General features: G+C 43.8%; 1 protein-coding gene and 1 long non-coding RNA gene across 2 annotated transcripts in view; one reads left to right on the top strand and one right to left on the bottom strand.

The window, feature by feature from the left end:
• Positions 1 to 5,023, top strand: part of LOC307200755 (uncharacterized protein C14orf132) — a 36,594-nt gene extending 31,571 nt beyond the window's left edge. The window contains exon 2 of the mRNA XM_079949637.1: positions 4,562 to 5,023. Coding sequence (XP_079805763.1) covers positions 4,562 to 4,786 — 225 coding nt within the window. The 3' untranslated portion in view covers positions 4,787 to 5,023. The remainder of the gene's footprint in view (positions 1 to 4,561) is intronic.
• A 3,558-nt stretch (positions 5,024 to 8,581) lies between these two features.
• Positions 8,582 to 9,892, bottom strand: LOC307200901. The gene is made up of 2 exons (XR_013832470.1): positions 9,798 to 9,892; positions 8,582 to 8,700 (listed from the first exon to the last, which is right to left on the bottom strand). It is a non-coding gene; the product is annotated as an uncharacterized lncRNA (long non-coding RNA).
• Between the last annotated feature and the right edge of the window lie 9,299 nt (positions 9,893 to 19,191).

Below are 19,191 nucleotides of genomic sequence, written 5' to 3'. Positions count from 1 at the left end.
TACTTTTTTTCATTATTGCATACTAATGATAAATATTTATGATGTTGGGCCTCTCTCATTTAAACAATGGTGTGAAGAGATGCTGAGCCACAAGGTCGGAATACATGGCACATGTGCAGTCGTGTGCTTTCTGAATTCAATAATTGCTTCCATAGCAATAAGTGCTTCATTAGAAAGAATTTATTCTTCCCTCGAAAAGCCTTCCTTTCCTTAATATGAGCAGGCTGCCATACCTTAAATCTTCTTTTCCTTTACATTTCTTGTGCAAAGTATTAATGTCCTGCAAGAAACCCATCCTCTCCTGACTCCTAAAACAACAATCCTCTGCAGGGCCAGCCCTCCCATTGGGCAGAATAAAGCGGCTGCCTCAGGCAGCAGTTGCAGGGGGGCCGGGAGTGATGCAAGGTCTTGGAGGACAGAGAACTGTGTGTCAGGCAACTTGCCCTGTGCCCCCTCAACTGAACTGCTGGCCTCCATTGTGGTATAGGAAACCACCAGTGTTCAAGTTCGATTCAGGGAGCATCATCTGAGAACCTGTTCCACTTTGATCCATGTTTATTTTGAATTTCTTAATTAAAAGATGTAGGGTGGGGAGATCTGGAACTGACCCCCCCTCAAAAAACAGTTCTGGGTTGTTTGCAATCTAAATTTTTAGAGTTTCTTCTGTTTTTCAGTCTTTCCTTTTTATTTCCCAATAATCTGTTGCTGAAAACAGATGTGGTCTGTTTGTACAACTTAGTCCTGGGCCAAGATCAGTTGGAATGGATTCTAGTATCCTTTTAAGCATACGAGGTTCTTAATCTTCCCCCAGAGTTCACAAATACTTGCATGACCTTGAGAGAATCTTGAAATGTACAAGATGGTGAGTAGAAAGATGGAAATGTAGGGAACTGCCTTATAAAGCAGGTCTGACTATTTTTCATATAGTCCCGTATTGGTAACTTTGAGTTGCAGTGACTGTCCACTACCTGAAGCAGAGATCTTTCACATTGCCTGCCACCTGACCCAGTTTTAAACTGGAGATCCGGAGGATTGAACCTGTGACCTTCTGGATGCAAAGCCAGAGCTCTACCGCTGAGCTGTGGCACCCCCCACCGCCATGCTCTGGTTCCCCTCTTACTGAAAGACATTAATGAGAGATTTTCCTGTTGAGTCCGGCTGTTTCTAGACCATCACACTATAATTCATTCATACAAAGTGGAGTTGATGGTCTTGCGCAACAAAGCCACTTCCAAAAGAAGTGGGGTTTTTGTGGCAAGGAGAGTGACAGGAAAATGCATTGGATAATGGCAGTGTTGGGCGACATCCTAAAACCACCATCCAAACAAGATGAATGCTCAATAAACAAGACAATCTGGCAGAGCCCTCTGTTGGATACTGCGATCAGAAACCTAAAGATTGCTTTAAACAACATTGTTCAGTTTTCCCGCAGCTAGTATATGTTTGTGCCAAACAAAATCAGTTTCCACAAGCATCATTTCATTTGTTTCCTGAGCTTTTTCTAGGGATCTTTTTTGTGAATACAGAAAACATAGACTAAAACACCCCTTTTCAAACTCTTTCCCTAAATGTCTTGTAAAGGGCTTGACACTGATCTCTTAAGATTTTCTGCCAACCCTGGGGAAAGTAAGGCACCGAGGGTACAATTTAAATGGAAAGATGATGTATTGTGGGGCTTTGCTACAAATAGCACATTGCCCAATTATAAGAATAATCTTCTCCAAAGCTTGCCTAGTAGAGACATGTTAGAAACCCAATCGGTCCCCTTAGCTATTTGGCTATCTGAGCTTAGGGCCAGCTCTGATGTGTCTTTATTCACTGATAAAGGCTCTCAAACCACTAGACTTTGAGAGCTTTCTGTAACAATGATTCACATGGACAATTAAGAAGAGTAATTCCCCCAGCTTCCCCCAAAGGAAGAGAACTCTGGGTTTTCCCAGTTGCTCATTTGAAAAGATCTGCTTCTCTTACACATTTTCCTTTTGTGCTCACTTCTTCAAATCACATAGTACTACAGAAGATTTTTAAGTATACAGTGGTACCTCAGGTTACAAACACCTCAAGTTACAAACACTTCGGGTTACAGACTCCGCTAACCCGGAAGTAGTACCTCGGGTTAAGAACTTTACCCCAGGATGAGAACAGAAATCGTGCAGCAGCGGGAAGCCTCATTAGTTAAAGTGGTACCTCAGGTTAAGTACGGTTTCAGGTTAAGAACGGACCTCCGGAACGAATTAAGTTCCTAACCAGAGGTACCACTGTATTGGTATTAGACACCTAGGGCAGTGTTCAACTAAATAACTGTGCAAGTGGAACATTTATTGCACTGGGACTTTGTCCCCATCCCTCAGTCTCTGTGTGTCCTGAATCTGTTCCAGAGAATTGGGGTAACCCCTAGAACAGATTTAGGGGGTCCACAGGGAAGAAGATTAGGGAGGGACTTTCCATTGCAGTCATCTTCATGCTGTGATTAATCCCATCCCTATTAAAATTCTTTAGGTGTGACATTTTAGGTTTAAAAACACAATAATATGCAGCGGAAGTCCACAGTAAGTCATAACATCCAAGTGAACATACAGCCACGTATTACAAAACCACACTAAGAAAACACAATAAAATCTCAAGAGCTGAGAATGTACTAACATGACTAGCAAAATACAGAAGTTAACACTACCATGAAAGCTGGGAGAACAGAAAAGGCTTCGCTTGATGCCTAAACGACAACAATGTAGGTACTCCCAAGCCACTTTCCCTTGGGTGAGCATTTCATAACCAGTACACTACCCAGCAAGAATGAATGTAAGACGAGCCTACTGGATTAGGGCCAGTGGCTCATCTAGTCAAGCATCCTGCTATTGCCATGGTCAACCAGATGCATATGTGAAGTCTTCAAGTAGCACCTGAGCACAGCAGCACTCCTCCTGTCTCTCTTGGTTTCCAGTAACTGGTATTCTTAAGCTTAAAGAACACCACTGAGAAATGTTCTCTTTCTCAAAGCCACCCTCAGCTTCTGATGAAGAAGACACTCAGATGAGGGGCTCCATTGTCAAGGGTATCATCATATGGGAGGAGACATTCCCTTGGGTACTGAGGTGCCAAGCAATGTGGTATCCCATCCTTCTTCAAACAGCTCAGGGTGGCAAAGATGGAGGGTACTGTTCTTGTTTTATCCATGCAGCAATCCTCTCTGAGGTAGATTCTGTTAACTCAGTGAGTTTTATGGCTTAGCAGCCCTTCAAGTTGAGGACTCGTCTCTTAAAAATAGGACATGAGGGCACCCCAGCTCAATCTCTTAAAGTTTCTTAAAATTCTCTTAAATGATGGGTCTTGTCATATCAGATGGTTAACTTTGTCTTAATTGACTGCAGAATTTGTGGGGAATGGTGATGGCAGAGGGTGCCTGTCATAGGAACTTCAAGCCCAGCTGTTAGCTTTCATGGCAGAATTTGTCCCGGGCTCCAGACAAGCTCTGAATTAGAATTTAAATTCATCTGAAGGAAAAGACTCTTAATTCCCACCCCCCTAAAGTACTGGTTTCTTGCCTGGGATCAAGAAGGCACTTTGACATGCTGAATTGTGTGTCCACAGGAATATATTTTCCATCTGGGCGTTTTCCCCTCCCACCAATAAACTATGTAAGATACTATGTTAGAAGCCTGAAATCCCATAACAAATATTTATCTTGGACAAGCCTTGTTTACTGAAATGGTCATTCTGGAAGAATGACTCTTGAACTGATGTCATACAGAATAGGTCTATCCTTTAGTGAGGAAAGAATCACCAGCCTGGCACATCAGGCCTTCAGAAACCAGGACTAATGGGCTAAATTAGCCACTTGCTAGCCCTCTCTCCTTCACTTCCTTCCACTAACTACTGTTACCTCACCATACTGTCCAACTTTTTCTGACACAAAACTGGGAAGTGCAACTTCCAGGATGTGCTCATAGCAAGTTACGTGACCCGTGCTTCACTTTCATCACAAAGGAAACACTTTTTCAGGGCAAAAGCACATGAGACCACAGTACCCAAAATGGCCGCCAAGATCTTGTGTGAAAAAATGGGATGGCCGTTTTTTCCCAGGGCTCTTGGAAGGTATGCCTCACTTCATGCACCTCTACTATAACACATTTGAAACCCATCACCTGCATGTTAGGAGTCCTTTTGGAACACCATGTGACACAGTCCATAAAGAGGCAGGCCCTGCTAAACTCTGTGCACTGTGGTCTTCAAGTTTTAAAGTATTCGCTTTAAGGCTCAGAACCAGAAGCACGTACAGTTTTCTTACCCTCCTACAAAGAAATGCTTGTGTAAAGTCACTGCAAAACAGAAACACCCATAGCATTTATTTTTCATGAAAATGTGCAAATCATCTTACACCTCTCTTAAAAGTATATTTTTGCAATCCTCACTATTATATCACCAGATATTGCTGGACTCCACCACAAACAGCAAATGATGGAAGTTGTAGTCCAATGGCACCTGGAGGACAGCAAACAAGTATCTATTTATGGACCTCTTCCTCCAATTCTTGACCCTAATGTTCTAAATTCTTCTTCCACAGCTTCCAGTTATGGGAGGAGCCTTCATGGATTCGCCCAACGAGGACTTTAGTACGGAATACTCCTTGTTTAATTCCTCCGCCAACGTCCACGCAGCTGCTTCGATGCCGAACCAGCCTGAAGATGCCTCCCGTTCTTCAAACGACGCCATTTTGTTATGGATTGCAATTATAGCCACAATTGGAAACATAGTTGTTGTCGGAGTTGTGTATGCCTTCACGTTCTGAGAAGAAAGGACAACAGCTTGGGAAGGTGGACAGTTGCTGTTTCATCAGCGCAGAGTGTGTGTATGTATGTAGATATATATATGCGCACATGCCTATATACAAATGTAAATCTTTTTAAATATTTGTAGGTAGACCCTTGTTAGCTAAGAACAAGCTTAACCAATAGGTGACCAAAAGATAAATGGGGGGGGGGAGCCACCCTTGAAGTCCTTTGTAAGTGATGTGGGGAGGAAGCATCTCATTGGTCCATCTAGCTCGCTATTGTCTTACTGACTCAGCAGATCTCCAGGATTTCAGATAGAGGGACTTTTCCCCGTCTCCTATCTGGAGGTGTCAGGGACTGATCCTGAGACCTGAATGCAAAGCAGAGGCTTCATGACGGAGCTACGGCCTTTCCCCATAATGCAAACTGCAACGCACACAAAAGAAAAGGCAAGTTTGCTCACCAAGGGCTCTGATGCTTGCTGGCTAGTGAATTTGTTGCTTATCTCATTTCTCTATGGTTTTAAGTATCTAATTACTCCTGAATTGGAGCTTTGTACATGAATACCTGCCTCCTCAGGTTCTGCAGCAATATCTTTCCTTGCCCTCCGTAGGCACTGGACAAGTAGACATGCAGAACTGGTTTGAATTTTTATTTTAAAATGGCAGGAAGGTTCTGGCAAGGCAGCATGTGGAGAGTCCCCCTTTTTTGTTGTCCATTCCAAAGGCACATTGAAATATTTCAATTAGTTTTGTAGATATGGTTACTTTCCTAGCAGTTCGTTCTGCCGGTGAAAGAAAACGACTCAGGTGTCTAGAAAGTTGTACGATCCAGTTGCAAAAATCTGAAAACCCTGGGTCTGGAAGGATAACATGGTGGAAGTTCAGGATCTGATAATGAAATAGAGGCTTGCAACAATATTAATAGATATTCTTGGTTACATGGGGAAACATAGTGGTGACAGCCCCAAAGCCACTCTCTCATGCACAGAGGGAGATTCTGATGTCTTCTAACCCAGCTGCATTGACCAAAGTCTGTGATGGTCTAGAACAGAATGAGATGTTATTGTGTGTGTGTGGCTCAGAAACCAATGCCACTCGTTCACCAGGTCCATAGAGATATTTGTATAAAAACTCATGTCAAAGGGAATTGGGAGAAGGCCTCTTTTTTGCTGTTGTTCTAAACCAGGGATAGAGAACCTATTCTTGTGGTTCCAGTTTCCAGCAGACCCAGCCAGCATGGGCAATAGACGGGGATGATGGGAGCTGTAGTCCAGCACCATATGGAGGGCTCCAATTGTCCACTCACTGCTCTACACTCACTGCCGTGGTTGCCACCTGCTACTTCTCCTCTGAGTCATCGTTGCTCCCTCCTGCTTGCTTGTCAGACACAGTCAAAGAGCAATCAGACAGTGATGGCTGGTTATCAGCGTCACTACTGCAGCACATAGAGGTCCAAAGGGAGTGGTGTAGTGGCCCATGGAGATGTCACCAGTCTGTTACCATTCCTCTTGTAGGGTCCCTGCCTCCAGTGTCCTAGAGTCACCCAGTCAGCATGAAAGGGGAGCTTTTGTAGCCTCTGTATGCTCTCAAGCTAAGCATTTAGGGACACCAAGAACACAAGGTGCTTCAGTTTCAGTAGAATGTTGTGAAATCAAACTTCATGGGGAAAAAACACACAACTCAAGTCACTCTGAAAGAAGATACTGGAACACTCCAAATCATTTGCCTGTGGACATGTATAGAAAATGGTAGTTCTAAAAAATTAATATTATAGAAGGTTATATAATTGTAGAAGGGATATAGCTGAGAGGGGGCATGGCTAGGACTAGCAGGAAGGGACCTGCACTTCTAAATTTGTCACTACACTCCTGGCCAAAGGTTCTCTGCCCCAGTTCCAAGCCATCGTTTGTACTGCTTATATGTCTTCTACCTCTTCCCATTCCCAAAGCTCACCCCACATTTCAGACCTTATGTGATTATTCCTCAAGAGCATCTGTATTATTTTTCTGGCCAACTTTTTGGTTCTGCACACTTGAGTGGCTGTTGTTATAAGCAGGTTAATGAGCATTCTCCCTGCATTAGCAACATGGTTTCAGTTAGCATGTCATATAAAAAGATAATCATGACAAATGCTATGAAAGTTCACTTTGTGTTTTTATTTATTATCATTTTTTGCAGTCAAATATTTCAGTGTTTCCAAAAGTGGATGTATAAATCTTGGTGAACATTTCCTGTGTTGCATTTGGAAATGCTGTGAAGAATAAGCTATTAATAAGCAATGGCCTGATTCTCGAGATCATTGCACTGTGGTTGTTTCATGGAAGGCAGGGTCAGAGGCTGCAATCCTGTGCACATATCTTCCTGGGATTGTACATTGTGAGAAAAAATGCTCATAGGACTGGACCGGGAAACTTCTGTCATAAATAACTGCAGAGATAAAGATGGAGGATGCAGTTAAACCTCTAAAAATGATGGAAGAGGTATCAGTGGAAGGAAAATATCAATTCTGGCTAGTGAATATTTATAGGCATCGTCTAACTCCCCCTCCCCCCATTTATACATCAGGCCTACCTTTCAAACAGTTGACTAGCAATACATCTTTTCTTGCCTTACCGTTATTTTCCATCAAGTCATCAGTCATCATTTGTTCAAGCAGCACCTTTGCAAAGCTAAGCAGGGTCTGGTCTGGTTTCAAATTGGATGGGAGACTGAGTGTTGAGATTCCTTCATTGCAGAAAATAGGACTAGATCACCCTCAGGATCCCTTCCAACTCTTCGATTCTGTGAGTCTACTGCTCAAACGCAAATTTTCCCAATTCACCCCTCCCCCGTCACTTCCCATTCCAAACCACTAATGAAAACTAAATGACTTTAGTTTCACGCTCCTGAGTGCTTTTTTGTTTTGTTGCAAGCCTATTGCTAGCTTCATGATTAGATTGATTAGATATTCATAGGAGTTTCAGCAGCTCTGGCACATTTTTGCAGCGAAAACAAACTTTGCACCGTCAAGAAGAGAGAAAACCATTTCACCATGGTTACACACAATTGTACTTATTTTATTTTATTTTTACCCAGTGGGCTCCCTGTGCTGCTTGATGAATTTGCTGATAACAATGCTTCGCTTGAGCTAATTTGTGGGTTTTAATCTAAGTGCAATTAACAGTGTTTGTGTTTGTTTGCCGACGGACTAGACCAAATTTTAAAAGAACATTCAGCCTTGGAAAAAAAGAGCAGACTAAAACAAATTGTGGAGAAAAGAACCAGGCTGTCTTTTTAAAGAGCGAGAGATGTAATTGCATTGCATGAGTGTACTGTTTTCAGAAAACAAGGCAGAGAAGTAGTTCTCTCCACCCCATATTTTCCATATTCACGGTTTGCTAATATTATTAGTAATGGTCTCACAAAACTCGATTACTGATTTAAGACCAAACTGCTGCTTCCCACAAGAGGCAGTGAGGGCCGTCAACATGAATGGCTGTACAATTAGACAAACTGAGGAAAAGCTATCAAAGGGTTATATCTGACTAAATTCTACTCAGAGGAGAATTGTTGAAATTAATGGACTTAGGAAGGGACAAATAAAATTGACCATCCTAGTTCAGTGATTTGTTGTGTGTTTTTCCCTCCTATGAATGCATCCTCTGCGGTATCCTAGAGATATTCAAGATCTTAATAACCTCTCCACATTTTCCTGCAGGGGAGTTATTAATGTGTAAAGCAGTTCTGTTTTTCACATCAGATAATGTAATTTTGTTCAGTGTCCTGCAGGTAATCACAGAAGTGGAGGGTCTGTGAAATGAATTCAGTTAAAAAAAGAAGAAAAAAAACCCTTTGGAAAAAATTAATTTTGCATTTAGAGTTCTCACAGTTTGAATCTGCATCTCTTTGCTTAGATAATGAAGAGCTACCCATTTCTAGTACAGTGGTACCTTGGTTTTAGAACAGCTTAGTTTATGAACAACTTGGAAATACAGTGGTACCTCTGGATGCGAACGGGATCCGTTCCGGAGCCCTGTTCGCATCCAGAAGCGAACGCAACCCGTGTCTGCATGTGTGCGGGTCACGATTTGCCGCTTCTGCGCATGTGTGTGATGTCATTTTGACCGTCTGCGCATGCGCGGCAAAACCCAGAAGTAATGCACTCCGTTACTTCCGGGTCGCCGCAGCACGCAACCCGAAAATACTTATCCCGAAGCTACTTCAACCCGAGGTATGACTGTAGAACACTGGAAACCCAGAAGTAGATGTTTCGATTTGTGAGCTTTGCCTTGGAAGCTGAACATGTTCTGCTTCCTGTTGAGTGTATTCCATTTGTAAATTGAGTCCCCCGCTGCTAATCAGACGATTCCTGTTGAGTCAGTCAGCTGTTGAGTCCCAAGCACCCACACAACACAGAGGTGATATTTGGAGCCTTTGTTTTTGCAAATTTTTTGTGTTTTTGTTTGTGTGACTTTTTCGGTTTTTTGACTGTGACTTGTTCTTCGTTTTATGGGACAGACTTGTGACTGTGGCTTGTGACTTTGTTTTTGTGACTGTGTGGAATTAAGTTCAGCTCCTGGTTGATTGTGTGACTGCAGAAATGGATAAACACCCCCTATCCAAACAATGACTATCATCAGTGCATGTAAGGGGAAAAAAATAATTTTTATTTTTATCATCTGCAATACTGTCTTATTTATTTTATAGTACAGTACATTGATTATTGCTTTCACTTTATGGATCAATGGTCTCATTACATAGTAAAATTCATGTTAAATTGCTGTTTTAGAGGTTGTTTTTAAAAGTCTGGAACGGATTAATCCATTTTGCATTACAGTTACACCTCGGGTTAAGGTAGCTTCAGGTTGCGGTTGCGCTCCGTGGCGACCCGGAAGTAACGGAGTGTGTTACTTCCGGGTTTTGCTGCTCACGCATGCGCAGAAGTGGCAAGTCATGACCCGTGCACGTCAGACGCGCAGATGCAGGTTGCGTTCTGCTCTGGATGCAAACAGGGCTCCAGAACGGATCCCATTCACATCGGAGGTACCACTGTACTTTCTATGGGAAAGCACGCCTTGGTTTTAGAATGCAGACTTCTGGAATGGATTAAGTTTGGGAACCAAGGTACCGCTGTAATGCTGTGATGGATGGCCACAGCTGTATAAGGAACAAATGTATGAAACCATGCACTGTAGCAGCTTCTTATTAGTGAGAGCATAAACTTTTAATCTTAAGTGCATGAACTTTGAATACTATGTGAGTGAGTGCTTAGCCAAACTGTGGAATTTACCAGCACAGGAAGTCATGATGGCCACCAATTTGAGTGCCTTCAAAAGCAGGTTAGGCAAATTCATGGAGTTTGAGTCTGTGTTACCCTGTTGGAGGCAGTATGCCTTTGGGTGCCAGTTCCTGGGAGTCACAAGTGGGGACTGTGCTGTTGCATTCAGGCCCTGCTTACAGGCTTCCAATAAACATCTGGCCGGCCACTGGGAAAACAGAATTCTGGACTAGATGGGCCATTGTTCTTAGGATGCATTGGTGACTTAAAATCCTACCCACTTGTTCTTTGCATGTAATGGCTTTTAGCCATCATCACTATTCCTTTCCTTCGGAAAATGTGTGTTAGGGTATGGAGTCTGCAGAATGGGTATTAGGGTATGTGTGTTAGGGTATGGAGTCTGCAGACCTTGCTGAGATCAGGGTTTGCTGGTACAGAAATGATCAGGTGCTGATCTGTGTAAGTCTCCCCCATTTCTGGGTGGGGACAATTCTCAGTGTGTTCCCCAAACCGGGTTGTTTCCAGAAGTGACCTCCAGTGGCGTGGAGAGACTACACAGTGGGGATGGCAAGTGTCAGAGCTGCCCCTAGGTCCCAGCTCACAGAGGACCAACGCCCGATCGTCGTTATGTACAAAAGTCTTTATTGAAGTTCAACTTCCATTCCAAAGCCGCAGCGCGCAGCCCTACGTCTTAAACCCTAGACCGGCGAAGTCCCGTCTGAATCTCCTCCCCTCTGGCACCAGTTTAAGATCCTAGCCCTGCTCCACCTTTTCCGTTGTTCTCTCCTCCTCTGGGTCCTCCTGCCCGCCGGGGCTTTCCCCTTTCTGGACTCTTCCGACGCTGAGTCGGCTGACTCCTCCCCCTGTCTCTGGCGGGCTTTAGGACCCGGTTCCCAATCCTCATTCTCTGCTGCCCCGCGCTCCTGTACATTTGAACTTGCCTCTCGCGCCAACCCAGTTACCTTCCTCCTGACTGTCACACTGCTTCTGTCACTGCTTCCCTCTTCCGGGATACTGCCCGGATCTGACCTCCCCTCCGTTGTCTGGCTCTCCGATGGAGGCGTGGCCAGCCCTGACTTATCTTCACTCCCTGGTGTGGAATCCTCTGCCCTCGATACCTGGGACTCTTCCCCCCCCCCACTATGCTCTGGTGGGGAAGCTGGTCCTGATTTCCAACTGCTACTCTGGGAGTCCCTGCTGGCCCCTTGCTCCTGGAGTGTCCCCCTTGGGAATCCCCTTGCCCTGGCCACTGGCGCCCCCTTCTGTGAATCTTCCGATTCGCTGGAGAGGCTCATGGAATCTCTCGGGCTACTGTCATCTTCTCCTACACTGCCCTCAGATTCTTCCCCTTCGCTCTCCATCTCCCCTTTTCCCTGTGCTTCTGCTCCTGAACCCCTGACAGCAAGCTTGGGCTCTTTAGCTCTCCTGAGTCTGCTCATGCAGAGAAGTTTCCAGTATTAATTTGCCCCTTTTATAAATCTGCAAATGCTCTGTTATTTTTAACCAACGTAAAATACTGGGCTGTTTTTGAAGCCATCAATATAGAAGTAGAGCCAGTTGTTTTGATAGCCACAAACAAGTCTGGTATGGGATATAACTGGGTGTCTCTTTTGCACTCCAGTTACTCTCCTTCAGAGCTTGGAAGCCCCGTTAGGGGCAAAGCATACATAAGGTTATGCACTCTTGGGATTCTGGACACAAATCAGAATTCTGATGTAAATTTCTCATGTGGATCGTTCTATGGTAAGTGGGTGGTTAATCTATTTATTTTTCACTATTTTGCAGAACTTTTTTTTGGTGAGTGTATGTTCTTTCTCTCTCCCTATTCTTTTGCAATGTGCTGAAAGCTATCAAGGTGTTTGTGAGGTTTTGCACAAAAGAAGCCATCAGTTTTGCAAAGCATGTTCTTTCCGCTTTTTTAAGTAGTCTTAACGTGACAGGTGTTCAACTACAAAGAAGAATCCTGTCATCTGTACTGTAGCATGTGCTCCCAATGAAGTCTCTGGCTGCAGCACCCTAATACAGTCGTACCTTGGATCTCAAACGCCTTGGCTCCCGAACAAATCGGCTCCCGAACGATCAAAACACGGAACGTTCTTTGCAACCCGAATGTCCAACGGGGTTTCCATGGCTTCTGATTGGCTGCAGGAGTTTCTGCAGCCAATCCGAAGCTGCACTTTGGTTTCTGAACATGTTGGCAGTCAAACGGACTTCCGGAACGGATTCTGTTCAACTTCCAAGGTACAACTGTACTACTAAGGCAGGTGGAAGAGTTTCTGGATGCCATTAGCTGAGATGCTTTGAGCCTAGAGAGTGGCCAACTGCCGTGGTGCCACCATGTTGGTTGCTGAGGAAGCTGCCTAGTACTCTAGGAGGGCCTTCTACTCACACCTGCCCTGGCCCCCTTTACCTTTAAACATTTTTCACCCAGCATTTGATGCAGGCCAGGCAATTTGAGTATTGGAGCGGCCATTTTTTATTTCCAACAATGCCCCTTCTCAATGTGTTGTGGGAAATTCAAATGGTTTCTCCAAGATCCAGCTACCAGTTCATCATTTCAGCACCGTGCTGCTGCTGTCAGGTGATCCTTCAGGAGAAGCCACATCATCAGAGGTTCCCTTCACCTGAGCTAGGTCTTGCGGTCCAGAGTCTTGTGATGGAATCTTTATATTCTCTCTCTCTCTCTCTCTCTCTCTCTCTCTGATAATCTTTTTCTTTATACAGCTTGGTTTCTTTGGAAAGGTCAACAGTTGTACCATTTTTATCTTGTATGAATTGTTCTACAGAAACTTATTCTTGTAATAAAACATGTTCTTGATAACGGGGGTTTCTGAACAGAGGGCAAAACATTGAGAATGCTTCTGTGTTTTACCCGGGGTTTGCATAACATCTTGTATACATCTTGAACTGGTTTAAGCAAACCAAATGTATACTACTTTTTCACTACTACAGTGCTCCTTGTTGTTTATGAGCCTCACTATACATGTAATTATTGATATTATACTATTATTATTATTATTATTATTAATTGGGTAGGGTGAAAATGCCTTTGTTAAAGTACAGTTATATTTGTGCTTTTCTAAAAAAAAAAAAAAACAACTATTAAAGTTATCAATGTTTGCAAATGGTGATATTTTGATTCTTTTCCTATAGTTACATTTTTTCTTTTATTTTACAAAAATGCAATGCATCTGCAGTCAGGTAATGTGACTTTATACTGGATTTTCTTCCCTTATCAGGTTATTTGCAAATCAGGACAATTCAAATGGGGGATGAGGTAGGCAGTGCAGGCTGCAATGTGGATAAAGAATATATTGTGTGGATGCCACAAAACTGAAACAAACACAAGCAGCTTCAAACCCACCTTAAAACCCCAGTGTGAATGAGTCCTCTGTCTATGTCACAAGCCATGATCTAGCTCATTACAATGTGTTACACTTTGCAGATGCCATTAGACTTCTCCCTTTTTACCTTCACAGCAATTGTCAGTTGTCTATTACAGGCACATCCTATGCATGGCACTCTTAGGTTGCCAGTACTCCCAGCTGAGGGATCCATACTGTGGTTTAGACAGGAAGCATTTTGCCCTGAGGCTCTGTTCTGACTCACTATCCTAAATCCATGTGCTGCTGCTGTAACCCTGACGCCTGATGACAGGGTTGATTCACAGCTGTGGGCTCTGGAGAAATCCTGGTTGAATTACTGCCCTGAAAGTCGGCGTGCTCAACTGTTTCTGTTGCAGCAAACATTAAATGATATGTCTCTTAAGATCTTCATGGAAGAAATAACTTCAGTTCACCGTAATACGTTGCAATAGGTTGAGAATTTACATTGCCAGCCAAAAGAATAAGTCTGGGGTGCTTCATTGGATATATTTTCACTGTGTGTTGTTCCCTCCCATCAATTTCTTCTTCTTCTTCTTCGGTGATCATTCTTAGCTAAGTAAGATTGTCTTCCATGAATATGGTGTTAACAGTGTGTCCATAAGTGACTGTGGAGACCAATTCTGGATCCTCATATCCTTCCACAGTGGGGACATAGGTTTGCGGGTGGGAGCTGATCATGGTGAAGATGTGCCAAACATGCCTTCCTCTGCAGTCTCGTGGTCAAGCCCATTCCTTGTAGGCACCTGGGTGGCCACCGTGAGAATAGATTGGCCATTGGCCGGACCCAACAGGCACTTCTTATGTTCTTAAGGCCCCATATTCATTCCCAAGCATTCAAAGAAAACCATACAAAGCTAGATGGACACAACATAAGACATCTTCATATGCAATAAGAGGACAGTTGCCTTCAGGGAACTCCCAGCAGAAATGTGATCAATAGACGTCATGAACAAGACCAGGCTTAATTCTGAATGGTTAGTGCCAGGAGAAGATTTAGGCACTCCCCAAAAGAGTGTCCTAGTGCACCTCTCTACTTTTGTCTGTAGCCAGAAAAGCCAACGTGGTGCTCTCTGGGTGTTGCTGGACTCCATGTCCCATCATCCCCAAACCAACATGGCCAATGGTCTAGTAGGATGGGTGTTGTAGTCCATCGGCATCTGGAAGGCATATTGGCTGCCCCTGGTTTATGGGACTGAATGACAGTCTACGGGGTAAAGTGAAGCACTATATGTGGAGAGACCATTGCAGGCATGGCATCTCCAGACCTGACACAGGATACCCCAGACACAGTTAAAGGGTTCCTATATATAGTGCAAGGGATGCGGGTGGCACTGTGGGTTAAACCACAGAGCCTAGGGCTTGCCGATCAAAAGGTTGGCTGTTTGAATCCCCACTACGGGGAGAGCTCCTGTTGCTTGGTCCCTGCTCCTGCCCACCTAGCAGTTTCAAAGTACGTCAAAGTGCAAGTAGATAAATAGGTACCACTCCAGTGGGAAGGTAAATGGCATTTCCGTGGGCTGCTCTGGTTCGCCAGAAGCGGCTTAGTCATGCTGGCCACATGACCCGGAAGCCTTGAGATTTTGACCAGCTTCGGCTCATCTGAAGCTGAAGCTGATACAGGCTAGTGCCTTATAGTTGAAGGCCTCAATTTCTCCTTTACAGAGAATATAAGAACGTCATTGCTGTGTAAGACCCAAAGTCCAAATCAAGACCAACATCCTGGTTTCTATGCTTCCTGTTTGCCATTTGTATGTAAGGTTTCACCTGTGGGCATCTGCCGAACAGTTTAATTTTTTAAGGCCACCGTCTTTTTTTTATAAGATACGCTTTTTTAACTTTTTGAAGATGCAAATTAAAAATAAAATAAACAGCTAAGCAGCTACACATATGAATGATCTTAATACTTTCTTCTTTCTATTTTCTTCACAGGGTTTTCTTTGCCAGATTTTTTATTACAGGGTTTCGAGATGGCTCAAAAGATCCATATTCCAGAGGATCTCAAGGGTGCATTACCTTTTACCTTTGTGTTGTCAGTAAGCAGTTTCCATATTTTCTCAAAAGGGTCTTTTATATTTTGTCCCCTATTTGCCCGTTGTTTTGTATTAATTGCTGTCAGAGGGCATTTTGATACCGCTGGTCAATATTTGCATTTTGCAGTTACCTTCCAATTCTAAGCTCTTGGTGCTCATGAAGCCCAAAGTAAGTGATTCAACAGCTCTTTCTGATCAAGATCTAGATTTCTTATCCAAGAACACATTAAGCAGCACCAAAGTCAGATTGTCCATTGATCTCACTGATCTCCTGGTATAAGAGCTTCCAAACACTTGTACCACAATCTTCTCAAAGTTTCACCTTGAGCACTTCTCACTGTTGTGGAGGAATAGAGCTGTTGGTTTAAATCAGACTCTGTTGGCATAATCAAGAGTCTCATCTGCACTATACATTTATAGCAGTATCATATCACTTTAAACAATCATGGCTTCCTCCAGAGAATCCTGGGAAGTCTGTGTTCTTAGGAGAGGCTGTTTCCCCTCTCAGAACTAGAGTTCTCAGTTTAACAAATCAATTCCCTCTTCCTTGGGAACTTTGAGAATTGCATCTCTGTGAGGGGAACAGGGGTTTCCTATCAACTCTCAGCACTCTTAACAAACTAAATTCCCCAGGATTCTTTTTGGGAGTAGCCATGACTATTTAAAGTGGTGCCCTACTGCTTTGAATTTATAGCACAGACGGGGTCAACGTCAAGGTGACACAAGCATATTCCAGCCTAACTGTGTTGGTAAAAGTCAAGTTAGGTTTAATTTGCTTCTTGTTCTGTATACCAAACATCTGCTCTTCACTTCTGTATTCTGGTGACTGAACCAAAACAGAATTAAAGTTTCATTGCCAGCTGCAACTTGCTGTTTATTTCAACCAGCTGTCCATCTTTTTTCTAAAGGCACTCGTGCTAGTTAAGGGAGCAGCATAGAGTTCTCTCATGGGAGATACATTTCTTGAGAGATGGAAGAGTGGCTTATTTAAGTTGAAGGTGGCAGACTTGGGGCAACTTCTTGTGGATTTGGTGCTGTTAAGATTTTCTGCAGCATCTGCTTACTGTTGTCTTCATCGACATGCCAGCCTGTATTCTTTCCCAATTTAATCTGGATTTTTCTTTTCCGTGGAGAGCCCAACCATTGTTAAAACATCGGCACCGGTTGCCCATTTACTGCTGATCAAGGTTCAAAGTCATTGTGTGAATTCATAATGCCCAGAACAATTTAGGTCTAGGGTACCTGAGGGACTGCCTGAACCCTTATATCTCAGCTAGATCACTCAGATCATCTGCAGGAGCCTTGTTGGCTGTCCCCTGAGTTGACAAGGTTCATTTGTCATGGAACGACCTCCCATCAGATGTCAAGGAGATAAAGAACTATACAGGGACTCTAGTCAAAGAACAGCGTTTTGCATACATTATAAACATGCAACACCAGAGGGTGCCGTAGAGCAGAAAACTTCTATGCGATTTTACATAGCATTTTTTTCCTTTTGTTATAACGATTTAATTTCTGGCTTGTAGCGTTTTTTCCTGCCTGTAGATCCACCCCAACTTTTAGAAGAAACCTGAAGACAGCCCTGTATAGGGGAAGGTTTTTTAAAAAAAGTTTTATTTTGTTTTTATATCTGTTGGAAGCTGCCTAGAGTGGCTGAGGCAACCCAGCCAGATGGGCGGGGTATAAATAATAAAATGATTTATTATTGTTGTTAAAGCCAAGCCTTTAATGCCATTGGCCCAGTCTTGGGGAATCTTCTTCCAATAAAGATTCAGCAGGTGCCTTCTGTTCCAACTTGTAAACTTTTAAAGGTGAGTGCAGTACTGAATTCAGCACAGGATCACATTGTCTTGAGACCAAATCACATTGACTTGAGACTGGCCTGGTGTAACTTTTCTGGCTCCTGCTTTGCTTGTTGTTGTGTATGCTAAGCAGTCTTCTCTGGTGGTGCTGGAGATACAGCGGTACCTCTGGTTACGTACTTAATTCGTTTCTTAACCTGAAACTGTTCTTAACCTGAAGCACCACTTTAGCTAATGGGGCCTCCCGCTGCTGCTGCTGCACCACTCACAATTTCTGTTCTCATCCTGAAGCAAAGTTCTTAACCCAGGGTACTATTTCTGGGTTAGCCGAGTCTGTAATCTTAAGCGTATGTAACCTGAAGCATATGTAACCTGAGGTACCACTGTAATTATCTTGGTGCTGGGGGTGGGGTGACGGTTTTGAATCTCTTCTTTGTTCTTCATTTCCCATAGGGATGGGGTAAGCTAACACCAAGTTTTGCCACTAGGGGTCACTGTTTAAACTAGTTGAGACACTAACTTGACCCCATATCAGTTCCCATGAAAGGGGAGGGGGAATGCAAAATATATTGCAACAACTTGCACCTGCAAACAAAAAGAAAAACCATGTTGCAGTATGAAATGCTCCTGTTCAGCCGTGCCCTCTTCCAGGATTCTGCCTCCTACAACTTTTTACTTCCTTTTTCCAGCTTCTTTTCAAAAGAGAGCTCAATAATATGTTTTCTTGGGCACTGTGAAATCAGACTAGAATAGCAGGGGGCCGGTCCACTGTCCCTCAGACCTTGTGGGGGGCTGGGCTATATTTTGGAGGGGGGGGTGAACGAATTTCTATACCCCACAAATAATCCAGAGATGCATTTTAAATAAAAGGACACATTCTACTCATGTAAAAACACGCTGATTCCCGGACCGTCTGCGGGCTGGATTTAGAAGGTGATTGGGCTGGATCCGGGCCCCGGGCTTCAGTTTGCCTACCCATGGACTAGAACTATGGACTAGAACTAGTACATTTGTTACATAATAAAAGGTAAAGGGACCCCTGACCATTAGGTCCAGTCGTGACCGACTCTGGGGTTGCGGCGCTCATCTCGCTTTATTGGCCGAGGGAGCCGGCATACAGCTTCCGGGTCACGTGGCCAGCATGACTAAGCCACTTCTGGCGAACCAGAGCAGCACACGGAAACGCTGTTATATCTTCCCGCCGGAGCAGTACCTATTTATCTACTTGCACTTTGATGTGCTTTCGAACTACTAGGTTGGCAGGAGCTGGGACTGAGCAACGGGAGCTCACCCCGTCGCGGGGATTCACACCGCCGACCTTCTGATCGGCAAGTCCTAGACTCTGTGGTTTAACCCACAGCACCACCCGCATTACATAACACACCTTCTCAAACTTTACATTCAAAAACTAGCCCAACCCCTTGCACCCCTTTTTGAGGGAGATGTCAAAGTGCCCAGTAATATAATATCTGGGGAAAGTCTTTGAATCATTCTGGTTACCTAAATCCAAGACAACTCCCCCCACAAGAGACATTTAGGGGACATGCTCTTGGGTCAAGGGCTAGTTTGTTGCCTTTCAAGCAGTATTTGTGTTGGAAAACCAAAACTGAATGCACACAAAGGACTCATTTAATTCCCTCCAAACCAAGTGTTGCTTATACAACACAGCAAACAAGGTCATTTGCAGTCTTGCCCCTAAAAATGTCCTTTCTGGCATGGCACAGAGAAAGAACCCACCAATTTTAAACAATTTAACAACACTGGCCAGACACATCGGCACTGTTCTGTCCCAAACAATCCCATTGCAGTGTAAACCCAGGGATGGGATCGTGTAAGCTCTGCATATGAGCTGTAGCAATAATAAATTCCCCAGTAATTACTACTGAATTTTGTAAACAGCAGATGGCTCAGTGAGCTTAAGCAGACTGCATCAAGACTGCTGAGC

The sequence above is a fragment of the Podarcis cretensis genome, assembly GCF_951804945.1.
Source record: "Podarcis cretensis genome assembly, chromosome: 1".
NCBI lineage: Eukaryota > Metazoa > Chordata > Lepidosauria > Squamata > Lacertidae > Podarcis > Podarcis cretensis.
The sequence above is the reverse complement of the archived record's forward strand: the minus strand, read 5'-3'. Positions and strand labels throughout refer to the sequence as shown.